General features: G+C 34.7%; 1 protein-coding gene across 2 annotated transcripts in view; it reads right to left on the bottom strand.

The window, feature by feature from the left end:
* Nucleotides 1-2,378: 2,378 nt before the first annotated feature.
* Nucleotides 2,379-23,897, bottom strand: part of LOC136821329 (peptidyl-prolyl cis-trans isomerase FKBP2-like) — a 32,141-nt gene continuing 10,622 nt past the window's right edge. Inside the window, exons 3-5 of one of the 2 annotated variants that reach the window (XM_067077564.1) lie at nt 4,495-4,645; nt 3,188-3,564; nt 2,379-2,905 (exon numbers count right to left, since the gene is read on the bottom strand). In XM_067077564.1, the coding sequence (XP_066933665.1) occupies nt 2,465-2,905; nt 3,188-3,564; nt 4,495-4,645 (969 nt within the window). In that variant the 3' untranslated portion in view covers nt 2,379-2,464. Of the gene's footprint in view, nt 2,906-3,187; nt 3,565-4,494; nt 4,646-23,463; nt 23,804-23,897 lie in introns of those variants that run through there. The other variant, XM_067077565.1, reaches the window with a different exon arrangement.

Here is a 23,897-nt window from a genome sequence, read left to right as displayed (position 1 = left end):
GTCACGTTATCACGAGTTAAAATTTTCTTTCTATCACGATCACGTTGATCACGCTGGTTCCTCCGATCACGCAATCACGCACTTTAATATCTTCAATCAGGAAATCACGAACGTGAAAAAACGTCAATCACGCCATCACGAAAACCGCTGGAGGAGCCTCTTTTTAGGACTCAAATTCAACTTAAATTCGACATGAAGCATTAAATGGCATGTTTTGAGAATCGGGGACAGTTGGCAGTTTACAGTTAAAAATCCTCTAGAAATGGTAATCTTAGTTTCTGTTGCCAAACTCCATGTTAGTGATATTTATAGCATTTTTTTACTTTTTACCCAATAAAATAAGTGAAGTTTATTTTTATGCCTAATCAGAGTGTTGGTCTTTTCCCGTTGTTAAAGACAACGGCAGGCAATAGGAAAGTTTTCCTGGGAATGAGAAAGTTTATTCGTCGTTTTACGGAAAGGAATTGAGTATCTTCTTTCACCAAGCTAAACTTGATAATCAAAATTGGAACTTATAACACTGTCGAACGTGCTAACCGCACGGGCTCAACTTCAGTATCTTTTACATTACTCGTTTGCCCAATCGTAAACATCAGCTGAAAATTTTTTATACAACTTTTCTCTAAGTCGACCCAAAAATCAAAAATTTTCAAAAAGTGAAAAAACACCCCCACATATTCACCCAAGGAAAAAGTGTGCAAAATTTCAATCAAATCGGACCATTTTTGAAGTCTAAAGCCTTTGCCCCAAAGTTTTGAATTGACATACATACAGGCATACGATACATACAGACATTCTCAGATAAGTTTTGAAGACTAGGAACATCACCCTTGTGATGTCAGATTGATATTCTATAGTCGAACGTGCGCAACGCACTGGGCTCAACTTCAGTGGCTTCAAATTATTCATAGGCCCAATTGTAGACCACCCCCAGATATTCACCCAAGGTACAAGTGTGCCAAATTTCAGCCAAATCCAACAATTTTTGAAGTCTCCAGGCTGCCCCAAAGCTTTAGCCTCGTTTTGGCGAAAAACTCGTCCCCAGGCCCCAAAAAACAAAATTTTTGAAAATTGAAAAAAATCCCCCAGATATTCACCCAAGGAACAAGTGTGTCAAATTTCAGCCAAATCCAACAATTTTTAACGTCTCCAGGCTGCCCCAAAGCTTTAGCCTCGTTTTGGCGAAAAACTCGTCCCCAAGCCCCAAAAATCAAAATTTTCAAAAAATAAAGAAAACGCCCCCAGATATTCACCCAAGGAACAAGTGTGCCAAATTTCAGCCAAATCCAAGTATTTTTGAAGTCTCCAGGCTGCCCTAAAGTTTTTGTGACAGACAGACAGACACACAGACATTGTCAGATTGTAGCTCAATACAACTGAAGTTGAGAACTAGATATAGTGTGCATTCAGTCAAAACAAAATTAACCTTGGCAATCATCCAGGATTACGGATTAAAGTCTGACTGGTAAAGTTATGTTATGAAGCCTTTAAAAAGGAAGAACTATCTAAGAACCCACTTCTTTAGCTAGAGGAGAAACTGATGTTAACCGCAGATACTTATAGTAAAAAAAGTCTGTGACCGCAGTCGGAGGCGACTCTTTCTCCTCGGATTACTTATACAAGATAGATGGAGCTACTTTGTCTTTCTCAAGCTTCGGCAGTTGATAATGCCCCGTGAGAGGACCGCAGTAGAAAACTATTTTGCTACCGGCCATTTTTTCGACCCAAATAAACAACTGACTTGACAGGTAACGAGGTGATAGAATTTGATATATCTGATCTTGATCGATCAAATTACCGGTACTGAAATGTGGTCTACTTTTCGATATGGTGGTGCATTATTGTGCTTCAGGCTAGTTCTATCTAATTTTTTATAAGTTATTTTTGGTATTAACCCAGAGAAGGGGAGGGGAGGCTCAGGGTAAACGGCCGACCGAACGTACGTGTGGCCCTTAAGGGTCCCTTTTCCAAGATTCGCAAAGTGTACTGTAAGGGTCGAATGGTCAAAGATGAGAAAAGTTGCACTCTATGGGTGTAAAATTAGAAAAATCTGACAATATTTTGTCTAAAAATGGTCAAAAAATTTTAAATAAATGCACCGTAAGGGTAAATTTTTTGTCCAAATTTACTCAAATTTATTCTAATATGGCTAAATTTTCTCTGCACTGTAAGTGTCCGATTTCAAAGGCCTAATTTTGGGCTGCATGTACGGTCGTTTTTAAGTTCAGTGCCTCCCCCCAGGTGGTTAACCGTTGCTCAATAAATATTTGTTTTATCCTCCCAGTATTTTGGTGATAAACAGAACATACCCTTGCCCTTCAACGCCTAAAATACATACAGAGCTAATATTTTCACGAAAATTGGATGGTACTCCAGTATTTAAAGGTATGCTTGAAATTTTATCTGTATTTCGATATTCTGTAAGCACCAACTTAAAGAATTAGTGACAATAATACTTTAGCTGTTAAAAGGGTCTCCAAATTATAGTGTTCTTGGCATCTGTTTCTTTTTGTGATAGAATTTCTCTTTCATTTACTAAATCTGATTGGTCGACAAGGCTTTTGTTGCGAGATCGTTTTTCAATGCTTTGAAACGTTTTTGTGTCTCTTTCGTTTTTATACAGCCTCGGTCCAGTTTCTTTATCATTCTGCTCTAAATTCAATAAGTCTAGATCAAAATTTGGTGATAATTTTGGCAATTTTTCAACATTTAGCTCCTCATCCTCACATGAATATTTTTCTACATCTGGCGCTTCGTCAATTTCATGATGTTCAATGTCGATTTCATCGAATTCCGCACCCCATTGTTGTTGCTGTTGGAGCCTTTCATTTTCGTTTTCGATGTATTTGGCGCTTTGTTCGAATCGTTTATGTTTATAACGATGATTCTGGAACCAGATTTTGACCTTGAAATGAAAAGAAAAGTTTGAAAAAGAAATGTGTTTGTTATACTCATGACAACATAGTTTAAGAAAATCCTTCTTTATTTAAAATTTTTTATAGATGTGTCAAAGTCAAGACCAATTTACAAACTTTCCATTGTATGATGCACAATTATATGGCTTTTTGGACTCTCTAAACACTGGATTCTCGCAATTTCTTAGGAAATTGCGCAAATATACTCACAAAATATCGTGAAATTAAGAACATTTTTAGGATTAAAATCTCAAAGAAAAAGGCTTACAAACCTGAGTCGCTGTAAGATTCAAAATGGATGCCAAATGTTCTCTTTCGACGGCTGATAAATAACGTTGCTTATGAAAACGACTTTCCAGCTGAAGTGTTTGATATCGTGTGAATAAATTCCGTCTTTTCTTTTGACCTCCACCAAATCTCTGACTAAATTGGTAATATTTACTTGTGGTACAACCGTAGAAATTTGACGCATTTGTATAAGATTTGAATGTACAGCAATAACATTGAAGAGCAGATTCAGGGTGGAGGGGCGTAACAAATTTAGGGTTTAGATGTCGAAGATAATCTGGTGATGTCAGGCGATGGTAATTGGCATGCAATTTGAATTGAGATTCTTGCAAGCTTTTTGCAAGTGCTCTTGTGCCAATCTCTATAAAACAATATATTTTAGTTCAGTATACACGTTTTTTATAATAGCAAACTTTATTAGAACATATGGCTAAGTTAAAAACCCGCTTTTTGGACTAAATTTCTTAAGAAATTGAACAAAAATACTCACAAAGTCGTGAAATTAAGAACATTTTGAGAATATCTTTAGGTTTAAAACTCAAAAAAGTTAAAACGGAAGGCTTGCTTCAGAAATTTTGGATGTTGTTATAAAAAGTTGAAAAAAGAAATTTTATTCTTTATGATTTTTGCTTTAATAAAGCGAGAGCGAAAGCCACTGGGTTATAATATTTATGTACGCGATTGGCGTTTAATTTTGGTGTGATTGATTTGCTTTAGCCAATCACCGTGCTCAAAAGTTCATTTAATATTCATCCCGAATCTGAATGAAAAAGATCAAAGCGGTGCGCCAACCTGAACATATTCTCTTACGGAGCCATGGTCTTTAGAGGGAATACGTGTCACCCACAGAGTACTGAGAATCTACTCAGAGATTATTTAAAATTAGACAATGTTAAAAAAACGTTGATAAGGAGGGACATGAACAAAGGTGAAAATCGGGCTTTTGGGTTCGATTTTTAAATCGGAGTTTCGGCAAAATCTTATAGGACATCATTAAACGTATCCCCTATCATTTGGTTACACAGCATTTTTATACAAAAGAAAGTACAATTTTCTCCCATGGCGCACGAGCACAAGATTTGAGTAAATTCGATTGACTGCTATGTCAGCATACTTTTTTCTATATCCTTAAAAAGGAAATCCCTTTAGTCAAATTTTTACAATTAGAAATTCGGTTAATCAATTTTATCAAATTTAAGTCTTTCGATTAATTATATCATCGAACTGTTCGATTAAAGTGGGCAGTTATGTTATAAGCACAAATGTTTGACTAGACAATCTTGAAACTTACCAGGAGAAAATGATCCTCTTGTCTTGGATAAAATTTCCATCGAATTGTCAACATCATAAAATTGTTGTTTAGTTGGTTGGACTTGGACAGGGTTTCTCTGTAAAACATCTTCGATCATGAATCCAGTCATAATTGGCAATAGAATTTTTATCTAGAAATAAAAGACCGACAGTATTGTTTAGTTACCCTTATAGGTTACTGTTTGTAGATTGGAATTTTCCTAGAATAAAAAAGGTAAGGGAAGCCAATTTAATTTGTTGTTTTGCGGGCCAAGCTACCCAAAAAAAGTTACAAAATAAAAGTAAAAGTAGAATTTCGACTATATAATCTTTTAAAAAAGCAGCAAAAACTACTACATCTTGGCAATAATGCAAAATAGAAAATAAAAAGGCACAAAAAGGTCGAATTGATAGATACAATGAAAAATTGAACATAAAATTCTCAAAACCTTGGAAAAACTACCAAAATTTTGAAAATTTGGGAGTCTGTAAAGCAATGAAAGTAAAAATGTACTACTAAAATGGATTATTTTTTTCAATTTTCAGACTTTCAGGGTCGATGAAAACAACTAATCGAATTGGTCTCTGCTTGGTCTAGATAATAGGCTACGTCATATCCTCCTTCGTTTCGAGCGTAAAACTCCTACTCTTCGGGCTATGAGCACTGCTCTTGTTTTGAATATTGAAATTCTCCAGATAAATCGCATGCGCACTGAGGTTTTAATGAAACAATAGAGCGTTTCGAAACCTAAGCCAATCAGCTGTGTTTTAAACATTCTTTTATTTAAAATCTCTATTGATAAACATCTTTTGTGAATGTTGTCTATTATGTTTAAACCTATTAATAAGCAATTCCCGGTGGGGGTCACTAGCGACCGCCTATAGCAGTGCCTATAGACCAAGAGTATAAAAGCCTGGATCTGTCTATTGTGTAGACTATCTAGATAATATATTGAATCTTCGCAGGCTATGGAATCGATTTTTTTTTACTTTGAATCGTAAAGAAACATTTGTCTCCTATAAATTTCTAACCAATTGTTTAAATTCTAATTCCACTGATGAATTGTGAATGAAAAAAAATCTTTTGGTCTTCCTGCATTATGTGAATTAAGATAATACAGAAATTTAACCTGTCCAGAAGTAAAGTTGCATGAAAATAAGTATAATAACCCAAATGATTACCCGAGAACAAGTCACTCAAAAAAAAAAAAAAAACTGTCTTTCACATTAAAAATAGTCTGGAGATCCATACTCTCTATTCAAACTTAGACCACATAAGTAAAAACCCCATCAGAAGCTACTCATTGAGAGTATGGTATTTTTGACCCAGTTTGAATTTGTTTACATTTGGTTTGAATTTGGTGCCAAAAAAGCCGTTGATAAGGTTAGCCAATCAGGTTCGCGTACTTCCAATCAAAACAATAATAGCACGTGATTTCAACGATTGTTTAACAGCCAATAGAATTCTGCGACCAGATTTGGCATCTGCAAAAATACCCGGCTACTCTGTTATTTCCATATTATTATTTGTTTGACTAAATGCTATACTTCGAAATCACACGCACAGAGTAGACGGGTCTCCCATCTACATGATAAAGCGAAATATTCTAGTTATCAGGTAAAATTAGGTCACGTATTTATCAAAATATAGCAATTTAAAATCAGAAAAAATACTGACGCAGCAAAATTGAGCGTTTTGAGATATTTCCAAGAGCTAGAAAACATTCCCATTAAAAAAAAAACTCTTTGATGTGGGAAGTTTTTACTTGACGACGTCGCCAAAAATCCAAATCCAAAAAAAAAAAACGTCGGGTATAGCTTTATCCAGGGTTTATAAAGTCCAGTAAATTCTATCTGATTACAGAATTTTTGAACATGACTCCGAGAACAATCACCGACGAAAGAAATTAAGAATAATACTTGAAGTACATTTCTATCATCGAGTACACAAGCTACGTGACTCCTTAAGTATTAGAACGTACTTGACAGCCTGTCCATAAAGAAATGTTCCAAATAAAGAGATTAAACAAGCCACTTGTATTCTATATGTGTCCCATGACAAAAAAGACATTGAACTCTAAAATAAAGATTTGAATGGACATCAGTTTTTTAAAATGTTTAAAATTAGCAGCTTACTCCACAGCTTTCCATAGTTTTGGCTACTATCAAATACTATAAAACCAAGAATCACTTCAGAGAGTTAAAGATGTTAAAACCATTTTGAGACACAGACCGATTCCACTTTTATGGCATGTTTTTAGATGTCTAGAAGTCCAGTCTTTATTTTAGAGTTCGATTCGGCGAACAAAAGAAACAACTGGGAGACTGAGGAAGAGTTTGAGAACAATATTAACAATACAGAATAATTTATTCCTTAATGGAAACGCCTACCCAGCTGACACACAACGTTGTTTCAACGTTTATCTAACGTTATATGGACGTTGTGAAAGTTGATAAACGTCAAAAAAAGGTTGTGTGCCAGCTGGTATGCATTCAGATCTGAGGAGAGCTCAAAACATGCGATGGAGAGTTTTTTTCATACATAATCCTTAAAAAGGAAACCAAGACTCTCCATCGTACAAGTTCCTTGCTTCTTCAGATGCTTTTACAGAAGCGGTTGCTTGACGAAGACAATAAATAAAAAAACCCGTAATTTTTAGACGAACCAAGGTGAAAAGCTATTTTAATCGGATCAATTTCCTTGATTCAATTTCGCGAACCAGCGTTTAAAAATTTCACATGGATTTAATCCAAAAATCAGTTGAAAAATGCTCTGAAAACGCCAATATTTGTCAAATAGCAAATTTAGAGGGTATTTCTAGCCAAAATTCCAATCTTGAAAATTTCGTTTTTCGAATTGAAATATTCGAATAAATTTATCAATTTGCCCAAAAGCGACTTTCTCACCCGAACTTTAAATTGCTGAAAACGAGGAATTAACCAAAATGCCCAATATATTTTGACTGAGATTATACCCTGAACCAAACTATATGCGTCATCTTTGATCGGAGTTTTTTGAAAATGGTAGCACTGCTCGATGTGAGTCAATTTATAATTCACTAATATTGAGTTAGTGCTACCATTAAAAGGTATTACTTTCATAAAACTCAGATCAAAGATTTTGTTTCGCCGGGATAGAGAAACTTTGTCAGTGACCTAAATTCATGCCTATTTTCAAAATTTGTTTCTTTAATTTATCCTATCAAATTTGATATGTGTCCCAAATCAGCCAAAGTATAAGTTTAAAGAGATTTTCTTAGTAAGGTCGAGTGCATTGTAGTTTATGTGAAATGTTTGTAATCTAGAGTTTTATAACATTTAATCTGATTGGGTGTTTACTCGTTGAAGTTTTAATGTGATTGGTTAAGGCATCTATGTATTTTTTTAACAAGGGCATCAGGGATTGGTTGTTAAAATTCTTTGCATTCAAATCATCCAATGAGAAGAGTGCTTTTAGCAAATTGTTTTAATTTAAAATTTGTGTGTTAATTTGAGTGCTTTTGAGTGATTTCCGTAAAAAGTATAAACTGGAAATCGAAAACGTTTAGCGAATAAGGGGCGCGGCTTTTTAACAATCATGTTTAGAGATAAATTATGAATAACCCCCTGTTTAATAGTAAATTTGTTTGCTAGAATTTAATTTTTACCAATGATTTCCGGGGGTAAATGTTGTCAGTTACAAAAAAATATAGTAGCGCTGATTGATATGAATTTGATAAAGTGTGAAGGTACCATTTTTTTCATTTTAACTTTTGTTTGTTTAAAACCAAAATGTTCAAGTGGTCTCAATTTGCGCCGATTAAAAAAATGGGTTGAAGTGTTTTCAACGGATTTGAAATAATATCAATTTCATCTTTCATTTTTACAATATTCCCTTTTAGGTCATTCATTGGTTTTTAGACTATTGGCCCTGATAAATACAACCCTGTTCTAAGATCCACCGGGGGTGTGTTTTTATCAATGTATTTTTTTCAAATTTGACTAGGCTGTCCTAATTAATGCGATTTTTGACCGGGGTAGGATAATAAGTTGCCAAGTTTTTGCCGATGTACAGATTTTCAATAAATTTTGACCGGATTCTCTGGACCCAGCTGGCACAAAACGTTGTTCCAACGTTCATCTAACGTTATATGGACGTTGTGACCGTTAAATAAACGTTGAAACAACGTTGTGTGCCAGCTGGGGAGCTTAAAATGAGACGATTTTTGACAATATTTTTCACCGGGTTATCCACAGGGGTTGGATGACACCGGGTCACTGATACAGGGGTGTATAAAAACTCCAGAATCTCTGTTGTTTTGAAGAAACGCAAAGCCTAGTTTACAGGCTACTGTTGTAGAGAAAAAAAAGGTATGATATCATTACCCGGACTACTTTGGCTTTCGCGAATAGAAACATTCGTAAGGTCGAAGAATCGCGAAGTTTACGACATTTATATTAATATTTTGGAAATATTACTTTCTGGGTCATCTCATGGGATCATTTCCTAACAAACAATGTGGTCCGGATAAGGATAGCATCTCCGGTTTCGACCTCCCATAGTTCCCTGCAAAAATTTGGGGCGTAAGGCTTTGAGGACGTAATAGTATAGAATATTTTGGGGAGCTTTAGTGTCGGTGATATTGATAATTTCGATAGAAATCTGTCGGTAATTCAGTTTTACCTATCCTCGTCTGCAGTTACTCTCTCAGTAAACAGGACCGACGGAACAACCGTAAAAGTGGGGAGGCTGAAAGCTCAAAAAATTAAAAATAAACTCGTTAGGAATTTGAGAAAAAAATCTCATTTGCTCAAAAGTGGGGAGGCTGTCTCCCCGCTTCCACCGGGCCTGTAGATGGAATTTTTATATATATTTCGGAGGACATTCCCAGACCATGATATTATAAACTTTATAAAACCAAATCCTAATATTTATTAGTTTTTAATTCCCCCCAAAAAGGGTATTAGATAATTATTATCAAATAACACCTAAAGTGTTGAAATAAATTCTTTAAACTTTGATATCGATAAAATGTATTAAACAACGCCTTATCCTTCAACATGTCAAGAGTGTTAAGTGTGTCAGTATTTGAAGTTTCGTTTTTGGTCTATTCTGGTGGTTGAAATATAAGTTACTAGATTCCAACCCCTTTGGGCTGATTTATGTGAAGAAAGAACATCCTCGTTAAGGGGCTGTTTTACAGGCAACTATATACTCCCGGGGGGGGGGAGCGCCCAAGTTTTGACTCTCGGACTCTTAGCGGGACTAACAAGGAGGAAAAAAGGAAAATTTTGTGAACTTTACGACCCTTATTGGGACTAATTTGACCAAATTTCGATCTTTCCGGGGGTAAAAAGTTGAATATTTCCTATATTCCGACCCTTGAGACTGAAATAAAATTTTCTGATTTTTTCAAAGGCACCCTTCATTGCGGCACATACCCGTACCCTTCACTTGCTTAAGTACCCCCCCCCCTCTCGGGTATACCCTAAAACTTTTTTAGTTTGCGAAAGTTTTTTTAGTAAATTTTGTTTAAAATAAAGTGATACACTCGACTCTCGCTAATTCGAAAGGGAAATCTCATTTGCTCGAATCACGGAGAGATTCAATTTTACGACCCTTATTGGGACTAATTTGACCAAATTTCGATCTTTCCAGGGGTAAAAAGTTGAATATTTCCTATATTCCGACCCTTGAGACTGAAATAAAATTTTCTGATTTTTTCAAAGGCACCCTTCATTGCGGCACATACCCGTACCCTTCACTTGCTTAAGTACCCCCCCCTCTCGGGTATACCCTAAAACTTTTTTAGTTTGCGAAAGTTTTTTTAGTAAATTTTGTTTAAAAAGTAAAATTTGTGAACGAATTTTTGGTCTTGTAAAAATTTCTGCTCTTAAAATATAATTTAAATAAGTCTCTTAATGGTTTTCCTAATGAATATTATCTTTTCCTTTTTTGTTAAAAACCCCTTTTTCTTTGTGCCTTTTCTCTCTGTCCAAGTGCCAGTGGGTACCACTGGGGGTACGTTACGTCGAGCAAAGCACCCATAGAGGCGGTTAAATCGGGAATAGATTCTCCAATCGTGCTTGACAATTTCTATCGGAATGATCCAAATACCTTTTTTCTTGAACTGGGGGCGAGGGAAAGTAGCAGCCCACGTATATATTGGTTAATTTCAAACAGACATTTCAGATTAAAGATTCCAACAAATTTGAAAAATACTTGAGTTGAGAGTGATATACAATCAACTTGAAGTGTTAAGAGATGGGTAAGTTGACGATAAAATTGTTTGAAATGTTTAAAACCACGATAGGACCGCCCTCCTAAACTTTTAGTTGGTACAAACGATATGTTATTTCATCGAAAACTTTTTCTTTTATATAGTGTACACGTATTTCTTTACAAGAACATCCAAAATTGTCTTTGAATGTTCTTAACTTTTTGAGTCTAAAAATATTCTTAACATGTTCTTATTTTCATCATTTTGTTAGTAATTTTGTCCATTTTCTTAAGAAATTTGGCCGTTTTCGAGTATGCAAAGCCTTAAAATGTTCTTAACTTGTTCTTAATATTCCGGCCATCGAAGTCTTACATTTTAATATAGTTTGTTCTTATAACAAACGTGTACTAACTACTTAACACTTTCAGATGATGTGTCGACGAGTGACCTCTTACAATCTGTTAATTCTTTGTATAATATACATTTACAGGGGTACACACCCATAAGTTAGTGACCTACAGCAGTTACGGCCCATGGTAGATTATTCCGAGTGGACTTAAATCTTTACCACGCAAAGGAATACAAAAATTTACCTCAATGCAAAAATTTACTCAAATTGTTAGTGTTTTCCAGCATTAATCCCTCTAAAAAGCTGACATCACTTTGGTAAAAAATTCTTCGTTAAAATAGTGACGATGTCATTGGCAAGTGACGAAATTTTTTGCTTACGATAAATTTTTACCGGCAAATTTTTACCGATACATAATGTTGATAAGAATCTATAGTTTTTTTGCACATGTCTTTGTGACATGGGTCTTACAGATTGTTGATTGGCATTTCGCCGGCCGAAGAAAGGTTACAGAATTCTTACATTTCCCAAGCTTTCAATTTCAGAAGAACTTATTTTCGTAGAGTGGAGGTTTTAATAATAAAATCCACATTTTATAAGCACTGTTATGCTTAGAGGAGAAATTTCTCGGGGAAAGAAATATATTAGGCGATGTTATCGTCCGTAACAAAGATAATAAAGGTGCGGTGCTTACAGCCGTTATGGCGGTAAGCGGTAAAAAAAATCGGCGCTATAGTTTCGAAGACTGGCAAACTCTACCGCGGCTTTGGGTTTTTTTCTTAGATAGTGATTCATCTTAGACTAAGGAAATATTGGAACGTACGTTTTCCCAAACAGATGTCAAACGCTAACATATATTCCGTCCGAGGACAATACTAAATACATCTGAAATTCAATCCTTTCTATTTTTTGTCATTATCAATGTGTAGTTGACCTTAGACTTCAGTGTATTTTCAACAGCACTCGATTAAGTACTTGAAAAAAGTACCGCCCAAAAGGAGGAAAAACTTGCTCGTTTAGTAAAAAGAGAAGATGCTCATAAACCGTTATCAAATCGTTTAAAAAAGATACAAAAAAAGTTTTTTCTTTCTTCATCAAAGATGATATTTGAGGTTTTAGACCATAAATAGTTATCGCAGGTTTGGACTATTTCCTTATCCGATGGTATTCATGAAGCAATAAATTATTGTACCAACCTAGACTATAGGAACAGTTATTTGTTCGTACTTCACAAATCGGAGAAATAAATCTATAATAATGATAAAAATTATAATCGAGAAAAAAGTCGTGATTTTAGTTTTGAAATAGCTATGCTAAGTGAACGTAGCGAGCGTAAGGCGAGCGTTTGCTGCAGCGACGTCCACCCAGGAGCAAACGTCGTTTTGTTGATAATCGCGAAAATTTGAAAGCCACCCCCTCCTCACCCGCTTATCAATTCTATTGATATGTTCTCCCACCAGCTTTACTAATAGGGAATTGTGTATCGACAGAGCTACTATTTTTTCTGCTATGGGACTGCTGTTACCTTCACACAAATTACGCTTTTGATAAGGAGGTTTAAGTCTTGTACTTTCCTAACTGCAACTATAGTTACAAACGTTTGCGATGTTCAGAGGAAAAAAAAACAGAGAACGCCTAGAATAGAGGTCAAAGCTTTACTAGGCTATTGACATCCATTGCTAAACTCGTACTCATTATACTACAGTGATCTCTCGTTGATTCGAATTTCCATAATTTGAGTTTTTCTATAATTCGAACTAATTCTCAGTTCCTGTCAGAGAGGAGAAACCTTTCTAAAATGCTTTCTCTGTAATTCGAACTAATTTGATTCCCCATTCGAGTTATTCGAATTAGCGAGAGTCAACTGTATACATTTAAAACTAATGTCATACCGGATATTACGTCTAAAGATTCGGGAAAGGAAATTTTAATTTCTATCAAAATAGTATTTTACGAGGTTTTAAAATGAGTATTACGTAAAGGGGAAGTCGTAACATACTTGACAATGAAAATAGAATGACGTGCAAGTGCTATACATGCTATCGTCCGTTGAATAAAGTGATACACTCGACTCTCGCTAATTCGAAAGGAGAATTTCATTTGCTCGAATCACGGAGAGTTTCAATATATTGAAAGTATTTGCCCCCGCAGGAGCGTAGCGACGAGGAGGCTCTCATAGTTTCACGCATAGATATTGGACTGGAATCTCAAAATTTTGCGAATTGTTTTGTCGCGTTTACAAATCCGTAGTTAGTCTCTTCCGTAAATGCTCGGTTTTTTTCCGGGACGGTAGTATTCATATTTTCATATTACGTTATATGGTATTATCATTATTACATATTACAATTTTAGTTTTGATTTAGCTTTGAAAAGCTGAAGCGAGTGTTATAAATGCAAATCAAAACAGCGTATGATATAACACGAATTACAATATTACTTGTGCAAATCAAAACAAACAAAATGGCAGACTGGTTATGATGATGATGAGCTGATTCATTGACTGGAAAAAGTGTTTTGTATGTCAAATTTTGTTTCTTGTCTTTGAAACTGAATACTAACTACTGTAATTTAGTCAGAAGTTCACTTCAGCAAAGATTTCAATTCTTTTCCAGAATCTTAAAGAAATTTGCTTAAGTTTTCAAATGTACATTTGATATTTTTGTTCTAACTCTAATTTATTTTTGTCTGTCATTTTTTATTGATAACTACCTGTATTGTTTATAGGGCTTCTTGAGCTTTAAATACCATCATATGGTCGTAACTCGAGAAAGTCCTTCTTAACTTAACTTAGTAAAACAACCGGCAAAGTACAAAAAAGATGAATGTACGCATATGTAAAGTTGAATCCAAACGTGGTTGAATTTTTCTTTTGGTCTTCAAAATAATTTACCTCACTTAGAGTGTTTTTACGTCTTTTCAGTGTGGTAAATCTTTTTCAAAAACCTGAAAAAAGTTTGTTTACTCGTTAAACTTCACATGCGCACGTTAAACTTTTTTATGTAGTTGTGATAGCCTAAATAACTTATGCTCCAGTGGTTTGGTGAAATAGCTCCAAATTCTGGCTTTCTAAGTTAGGAGAGACCTTCCCGAAGGCATTTAACGGTGGTTAGACTAGGTACACAGATATTCATACAGAAACACCATAAAGGGAAAGTATATCGCTAGCTATAAACTCAAAAAGTCTAGCTTCCTGAAGGCACGTCTCTTCATTGTCTGCGCTGTGATCAGCTTGGAGAAAAGATTGCATCATGAAAAAGGACTATGCACTTGAAAAGAAATTTAGGCGCATTTTAACTTTTCTCGACTGTACGTCTGAATGAACCACAATGGCATTCCTTTACTTTTCTTTTGACCAACAGCATAGAAGATTTTGCTTGAGAAGTGCAATCACAGCGTACGCTAGTGGAGCCCGGGCCTTAACTAGGATAAGTGAGTTTCTATTTCACCCAACTTAAGATGGCGCAGAACTTTTTGATAAATTTTATACGCAGTATCTTCTTGACTATTGTTTATTAGGCAAAGTAGCAATAGAGAAATGTTAAAATGGGCTATAGAGGATATATTATTTTTTTCATGAATTACCCCTGGACATTTTGATTTTTAACCCCCTGGACACGGGTTATACCCCTGGACAAACATCAAATCAACCCCGTGGACACAAAAAATTACCCCTGGATATTGGAATTTACCCCCTGGACATTGCATTTTTTTGGTATTTTTTCAATACCCCTGGACAATTCATCCTCCATCCCCCATGAATGGATTTTTTCTGGAAGAGCCCAATATAGCAGCCAATGAAAAAAAAAACAAGCTATTTCTGATTGGTTACCTTGTGGATTTATTCACTGCGTATGTCCATATATTTTGCCTACAATCTAAGATGTCTGCGACATTATTAGAAAAGGTCTATTTAGTGAATAATAATCATGACATATATCGTTATAAGAAAGAAACTAGGAGAAAAAACAAACAAACAGGAGATGTGAAAATCAGTAAGATAATGATACCATAACTTTTTAAATATATTTTTGAGAGGCTTTTCCAGCTTTTCCTTAAATTTTATCAAGCTGCATGAATTCTTCAAGTATGTATTTTTTTATAATGAATATAATTTTTTTTTCAAGCAAACGCCTCAATCAATCAATAAATCAATCAATCAATCAATCAATCAATCAATCAATCAATCAATCAATCAATCAATCAATCAATCAATCAATCAATCAATCAATCAATCAATCAATCAATCAATCAATCAATCAATCAATCAATCAATCAATCAATCAACCAATCAATAATTAAATCAATCAATTATTGCTGATTATTTTTTAATGTTTAATATTTAAAGCATTAAAGCTTTATAAGTGCATGACATGATCTTTATGTGGGGGCATTTAGTGAAAGCTATGACTAGTTTAATTTAAGAGGGTTTAAGACTATAGCATCCCAGCTGGCACACAACGTTGTTTCAATGTTTAAATAACGTTCACAACGTCCATATAACGTTAGATAAACGTTGAAACAACGTTGTGTGTCAACTGGGATAGCATAGTCCAATTGAACTAATTTTCGCGGTTTTTTCGTGAAATTAGTTCCCGCAAAATACAATTTTCGCCACTTTTATCATAAATTTTCAAATATATCCCTACGATAAGTAAATGAAAGAAATTTGCCAAAAAGGAGAAAGACCGCTAAAATAAATTCCCACAAAAATTTGTTCAATTAAGGTAATTGTGCGCAGTAGTGTAGTTGTTATTGGTCTTGACGATTCCCACTCTGTGCTGTGATTCACTTGGCATGTGAATGTACTTTCACCCGGGTCAACCAAAGCCATGTGAGGGGATTTGGGTAAAACGCTCTGATACAAGAGTGTGGTTAGATATGCAAAACTCTTATACTGCTTATACTTGTCAGGTTCGACAATGCGAGGACATACTGTCCTCTATAATCGTTCGAGTATAGTTACTATGCACTATCAACTCTGTGTGTCGCGAGTACGAGTTTGTAGTCAGGTAAGTGCAGTGACTTCCCTATCATCTCTCTCTCAGGTAATTGTTCTTATAAAAAACAACCGTATCACTAAAATAGGTCGTACACGAAAGACGCCAAAGGGTTGACAAGGGAAAGTAAAAAAAAGTTTATAAAAACCACAAATGAAAATACAGGAAGAAAATTACCCCTTTCCATTACGCAATCTAGTTACTATGTAGGAAAAACTATGTATTAGGAAAAGACATTTCACACCAAACTTATAACTCTACGAAAAAATTCCTTTTAGAAATTCTACCTTTGCGCTAGTTTACTGAGGTCATGCATTCAGACCTCATTGATATTCAATGGAGTCTCTATAATTCAAACACGCACACGGACGGGTAACGCTTTCTTCGATATATGGAGTATAGTTTAAAAGGTATTGGCAAGATAGTTGTATTGGTAACTAAAGGGAATAACACTTCATTTAAGGAGACATTCGAGTTATAGAGGTTCGAGTTAAGAAGACTTCACGGTATTTGTTGAAAAGAATTGGATATTGTAAAAATAAGTTGAGTAAAAATAATATGAAGCTTATCACCAAACGATGCACAAAAGGGCAAGGGAAATGCGTTAGCCAGGAGCAGAAAGTGACACCAAAAGTCTGAAGCTATTGTATTTACGCTTCTATATAAACCTTTCATGTTTCAAACGAATCATGTTAGAGAAAAATCTTATAGACTTAGTATTTTTTCATTAAGGTCATTGCCACCCGATCATCATGAGACCATCAGATCTGATCAGACTGTAAAACTTTAGTACTAAAATACCAAAATCAAAGTACTAAAGTACTAAAAGCACCATTAACCCTTTGTGCATCGAGAACGATAGTGTACAAAGATTTAATCATTCTTTAAAATAGACGAAAACACAACTCCATTAAAATCTTTCACTATTTTTTCTTAAAAATTGTGCAGCTCCGCGTAAAATATATACTTTTGGGGCGTAGGGTCAATTTTTTGTATCTGACTTGAAATTTTGACAAATGTCGGACATTGATAAATACAGGCTTACAGCCAAAATTTCAGCTGAATTGGACCAGTGGTTATGGTGAAAATAAGCATGCGGACCGATCTGTAAAACATGATCGTGTCTAATCTTAATTTTGGACATTTCCCTAGATGATCAATATCAATGGTGGAAATTTCAGGTCAAAAACTTTGGGAGGGATGTATTTTAAAGACCGGTCCACGAAGTACCAAATACTAATTGGATGAGCCCCATTCCTTCGCGTATTACCAGTCACTGGTTAGTCGCCAGTCTAGTCCAGTCTAGTTATCAGATTTCGGTTGGTGCCAGCCTTTTAGACGCTAAAATATATATTTTAAGAGATAATCGCTCTCTTGTAAGTACTTCCGGATGAACACTTTTAAAAGTTTGTTATTATTCACTTTGCATGTATGTAATGTCAACGTCACAAATCAAAAATCGAATGAACTCACTCTATGGCGCATTATTTTGCTTAGTGACTTTGGAAAAACAGAAAGCTATATTTGTATCTAGTGTAGACTATGCTATAGTCTATAGGGCTACAAAGACTACACAATATATTGGCGAACATTATTGGACAATATAGTTTGCGGACCGTAATGTACGGAATAAGCAACAGGTGCTCTATTATAAAAAGGAATTTTTTTTCTTTAAATAATCCCCCTGTATTGTTGAAATGTTACAAATTGAGCTACCAATATATTGCGGACACCTTTTCAATACATTGCCGGTATTCGGCAATATATTATCAATATATTGCTTGACAGTATATTGTGTAGTGTATGGAGCCCTTAAGATAAATCAATACCTATAAGAAAAAAGCCGAAAGCCAAAGAATGTTCGCAAACGGGTTTTTTTGCCGAAAATAGTTTACAGAGTTTGCCGTTTTTCCCCCGTATATACCGCCATTACGGCTGTAAACACTGCCCATATTCTATTTTCCCGCCTTTGCTATCCCTGTAGACGATTTAACGATTAAGGGCTCTGACCATCTGTAGTCCAAAAATTGATTTTGGTATTTGAACATAAAAGTTACATTTCAGGTTCCTTAACACTTTTAACAAAGAATTGCCTTTATACATTGGGTGCTTTTTCACTACGCTAGATAGATAAGTGGTTCTCATCAACGGTCCTTTTCATAAATTTCTAAGGGTTGTAAAAAATATACAATGAAGATTCGTGCTTAACATCAGATTTTGATCGCTTCATATCAGCATTCCAGATTTAACGTCGAAAATTGGTTATTAAACCTTTTGTCCTCCAAGAGAGGGGCTCTCTTGGCTTAATGACCAATTAGGCGAAAAAGACAGCATAAATAAATTGGTTGCCATAAAAGTAGCAGAATGTGCAGTGGGATTCTTTTGTAAAAGATTGGTCATATGGGAAAAGTGTTTTCTTTCCCGATAGAGTTGAAGAGCAAACTTTCATATGTATGGATTTGATACAAAAGACGAGGAATCTTGTCACAGTAAATGTTCATTAGAAGGCTGTAATTCTAAATCCCTTGATATGCGAGTTGATGATTTTTAATAAAATTTTCTTCAAATTCAAAGGGTTGTAAACGCTTTGGGTGGTTTTTCACTGAGACTGTCTGGCGAAAATCGATTAGCTGAAACAAAGAAAATTGATAGGAAAGCATTACTGACTCCCAAAACAGTTTACAACCCTTTGAATTTGAAGAAAATTTTATTAAAAATCATCAACTCGCATATCAAGGGATTTAAAATTACAGCCTTCTAATGAACATTTTATGTGACAAGATTCCTCGTCTTTTGTATCAAATCATTACATATGAAAGTTTGCTCTTCAACTCTATCGGGAAAGAAAACACTTTTCCCATATGACCAATTTTTTACAAAAGAGTCCCACTGAACATTCTGCTACTTTTATGGCAAACAATTTATTTATGCTGTCTTTTTCGCTTAATTGGTCATTAAGCCAAGAGAGGGTCTACCCCTCTCTTGGAGAACAAAAGGTTTAATGACCAATTTTCGACGTTAAATCTGGAATGCTGATATGAAGCGATCAAAATCTGATGTTAAGCACGAATCTTCATTGTATATTTTTTACAACCCTTAGAAATTAATGAAAAGGACCGTTGATGAGAACCACTTATCTATCTAGCGTAGTGAAAAAGCACCCTTTGACAACTGTTTTGGAAGTCAGTAATGCTTTCCTATCAATTTTCTTTGTTTCAGCTAATCGATTTTCGCCAGACAGTCTCAGTGAAAAACCACCCATTGCTTTTTAATCGAATCCCTTAAGAGTAATTAAGAATTTAATTGCAAAAATGACGTTTTGAACTTTAAAAAGATGTTAATAATATGTTGCATCACCCTCTTTTACAAAAAGTGCTTAGTTTTAATGGGTAATTAACTTTTTTGTTTCAAAATTTCTTTACACTGTCCGCAAAGAATTGAACTATTTTAGATTTTGCGGAAAATTTTTCTAAAAAGATGTGTCAAAAGTTATGATTGTTTTTTTAAGCAAAATCCAGATGAAAAATTGAGGAGAAACCACTATTTTGAAGATTTCGAGACAAAGAAGCATTTACAAAAATTTTTCGCAAAAGTTTTTATTGTTCGGTAGAAGATACACCATCTACTGCGAAAATTTTTTCAAAATGTTTTTTCTTCGCCGAAACTAAGCTCTTCAAAGTTGAAATACTCTTCCTCGCAAAAGTCTTCATTTTCTTCTTCATCAAATTTTTTCAATGCAATTTTTGAATTTTCAGATACAGGAATAGTTTGTCTAACAGAAAATGTATAACATGCCATAGTTTTGTTGGTTACATCATTCAGAAAACACATTTTAAACACGGCAATTATGAAAAATTCACTATGGTCAGAGCTTTTAAATCGTCTATATCTAGTGTTTTATATAAGATATCTCTAAGTAATGGTGCCAATGTCAGTCTTGAAGTAAGCATAGGTGATAATCTCTCAAAATATTAAGTATTTCCGGATAAAGTACTTCAAAATGTTGTGATTATTTACGTTGTCTGGAACACGTCACATATCACAAGATGGATGAACTCATCCGTTAGGGCAGAAATACCCCGTTTTTAGCCAGTAGTGGCAAATTTAAACTAGACACAAGTTGTATAAAACTTGCCACTACTGGCAAAAATCCGGTCTTTCCGTAGAAAACATTACGTCATGAATATCATGAATACTACGCGCTATTTTATAAGAGCGTCAAAAATTTCTGAAGCCTTCAGATTTTTTCCACTTTTTTTGGGTTTAAAGCATAAATTTGTTCTTGAATTATTCTTGTTTACAGTATTCAGTCTGCAAAGCCTTAAGATGATCTTATATTGTTAATAAGATTTTTTATTTGGAGGACTTATGTTCTCTGTACCTTATATGAAAACCCCGTCTATGATTATTACTCTAAGGTCCCGAATAGTAGGGGGCACGAATATGCATAGGCAACATCCAACGGCCTTGAAACTGACAAATGAAGCTTTTGGAGTGTTCATCTTTTCCCGTTATATAGTGACTATAGGAAAGTGTTTCCGGGAATGAGAAAGCCATCATACGGTATGTTGGTTCATATGACGATTTGGCGGATCATGGGCTATTCCAGAAAATCTTTTTACTCCCTATGTTGAGGAGGTCTTTTTTGGGAAAGGCCCGGGAAAGGTCACCCTCTTATTTTTACCTTATTTTACATTCTAAAAACCGGACCCCCTGGATGCCACAACTTCTCAACATAGGGGGTACAGACTATTTCAGGAATAGCCCATTGAATGAAAATTAATCAACTCTTAGGTAGTTACAGTGCTAAAGGTTTTGGTTTAGGTTGCCTCGTTGTTCTTACACGGTTCTCTTGTGTGCAATTTTGTATTGTTTTGACAGGAATAAGGTGACTAGTACTAAACAACACTACATGATGACTTTAATGACGAACCATTGAACCCAATGGAATGAATCATTAAATGGCAGAAATAAGGATGACTCAAAGAAAGGGGTGCACCACTTAAACTCTCTTTGTTTATTTGTTAATACTGTACAGTATGTTGTAAATGTGTTTGTTCTTCTTCACAGAGACTGTGTTATTTTCTCAACTGACACGCAACATCTTACTAACGTGTACCTATGAACGTGGAATAGACGTTTAATGGACGTTGAAATAACGTTACATGCCAGCTTGAACCTCAACAGTCTGTAGATCAGGCACCGCTTTAACTCTCTTTGTTTATTTGTTAATACTGTACAGTATGTTGTAAATTTGTTTGTTCTCCTTCACCGAGGATGTGTTATTCCCTCAACTTGCACGCAACGTCTTATTAACGTGCACCTATGAACGTGAAATAGACGTTTAATGGACGTTGAAATAACGTTACATGCCAGCTTGAACCTCAACAGTCTGCAGATCAGGCACCGCTTTAACTCTCTTTGTTTATTTGTTAATACTGTACAGTATGTTGTAAATGTGTTTGTTCTTCTTCACAGAGACTGTGTTATTTTCTCAACTGACACGCAACATCTTATTAACGTGTACCTATGAACATGGAATAGGCGTTTAATGGACGTTGAAATAACGTTGCATGCCAGCTTGAACCTCAACAGTCTGTAGATGAGTCTATTATAAAGTAGTGGTAAGTATCAGACTGTCTATCGATTTATTTGTTTGTTTGTTTTTGTTTATTCTCCTTCTCAGAGGTTTTTAAGTTTCTAAATAAAAAGGCGATCGCTAAGTAGTAATTTTCATTACTTTTGGCAAGCCCCAAAGAGTAAAGTATTTCAGGAGAAAGATATATCATTATATTAAAAAATCGTAATGGCTAACTGTTTGGACACTACATCAATGGTATTTTTGATTATTTGTCTTTTTGGCAATCTAGCGCATTCGATGCCTATGAATGAGAAACATCATTTTAGTTCGAATCCCTTGGGAGGCCAATCAAAGCAAGAAGACGAATGTCTTCACACCGCTGAGATTAAATATTTCGAATGCGTTCGACGAATCAATGATGACGTCATCACACATAATGGTAGCGCAACACGTGGCAAAATGGCAGTCGGAGTTATGGCAGAAAGGAGAATCAGATTTGCATCATGTGTAAATAAGTTCCAACATCAAAATAATGGATGTCGATATTAAAAAATTTATGGAACTTTATTATTTCATTAGCTGGCAGTTAAATTTATTGTGGCTTGGATCAAGAACCTGCGTTCAAATATTTCCGAACAATGACCGAAAAAGACATTTGAATAAGAGGAACATTAAAAAAATGTTATTAGTCTGGTGATTTTATGATGGTATATGCATGATTCATCCTACCCCCCCTCCCCACCAAAAAATCCTTTAGTCCACTTAATGGAATTCAGGCGTATACACAACAAACACCTTCATGGAAATTTAAAGTAAAAAACTTTCAAGTATGATATACCTTATTACACGAATATTACTAAGTAAATATTCAACGGCCTTGAAATTTGCACGATCTGAAATTAACAAGAATTTTTCTACTTTTTCCAGGAAACAGCGGCTGTTTTAAATAATCTAAGGGGGTTTTATAACACGAAATTTTTCAATTTGTGTTAATAAAATGACTAGTAATATTCGTGTAATAAGGTAGATTTTTTTAGGATCTCCATCTCATATTTTGAGGCATGTTTGTTCTTAGTTTTTTAGCACTTTGAGCCTTAAATTGTTCAAAGTCTGTTCTGCAATTTGTGTTCTTTCGGCTGTTCCAGACTCATATTTTGTTCTTAAATTGTTCTCATTTATTCGCGTTTTTAAGATTCATTGTATCAATGTTTATTGGTTTAGTTAGTAATTGCGGTAAAAATTATTGACAGATAAAGAAAAACTTTTTTAATGTCTTTATTCTATAGCTTTATATTTGGATATTAAAGTATTTAAAATTTGTAAATATTATCACGTTTAAAAATTCTTAAATTGTACATATTTTACAACATGAAATCTTATACAAAAAAAATTGTTAAAAAAAGCTTTAAATTTTGTGCATAATATTTCTTATTTTTGTGCAGACAAAAAAGTCCACTGTAAGGGTTGAAATGAGTAAAAGTGTGCCTTAAGGGTGTTAAAATAAGAAAAATGACGTTTTTTTCGGGCAAAATTTTGGCCAATTAAACCATTTTTTGCCTTTAAACGGACAAAAATTCATCTCGGGTAACAAATAATATCGTTTTTAAATCGAGTGCCCGGGGAGTGCAAAATTGAAAAAGGGGAGTTTAATTTTTAGGCGGTTATATTCTTATGATATGCGTAAGTCAAGATGACGTCATATTTTTTAACGGAAGCACCCAAAAAAGCCCGTTTTTAACCCCTGTGTTTCCATTTTTAGTAACAGAGAGAGGTCAAATCCCGGCTTTTTTAGGGTGTTTCCGCTAGAAAAATGACTTACGCATATTAGAATAGATCACAAACACGAGAAAAAAAATTATCAACACCCTGTTACACTACTAGATTGATTAGATGGTTAAAAATCTTACAAATTTAACGTGAGTTAATGCTTTCTAAAAACTAATTCTTGAACAAAATTAAGACTTTAAGAATTAAAGAAAATTATCGTTTCTTTTTGTTCATTCGTTTATCAGCTTTACGATCAAGTTCAGATTCACTTGTGGTGATTTTACGATACAAATAGTACAAAACCATAAGAAAACTAACCGGCCAAATCGCAAACATTAAGAATTTTTCCATTTGACTGCCAATTGTTTCGCGTTCTAAGCCAACCAATTGAACTTGGAAAAGTAATGTTGCTTCAGCTATTGTTAAAGAAAATATTCATATTATGTATATAAGTTTAAAAAAACTTTAAGGCCCATTCCAGGGAAACGTCAACCACGATGGTAGAACGAA

This window comes from Clytia hemisphaerica, unplaced genomic scaffold (genome assembly GCF_902728285.1).
Source record: "Clytia hemisphaerica strain Z4C2 unplaced genomic scaffold, Clytia hemisphaerica genome assembly, whole genome shotgun sequence".
NCBI lineage: Eukaryota > Metazoa > Cnidaria > Hydrozoa > Leptothecata > Clytiidae > Clytia > Clytia hemisphaerica.
Note: the sequence above shows the minus strand (reverse complement) of the source record. Positions and strands in the feature narration are given on the sequence as shown.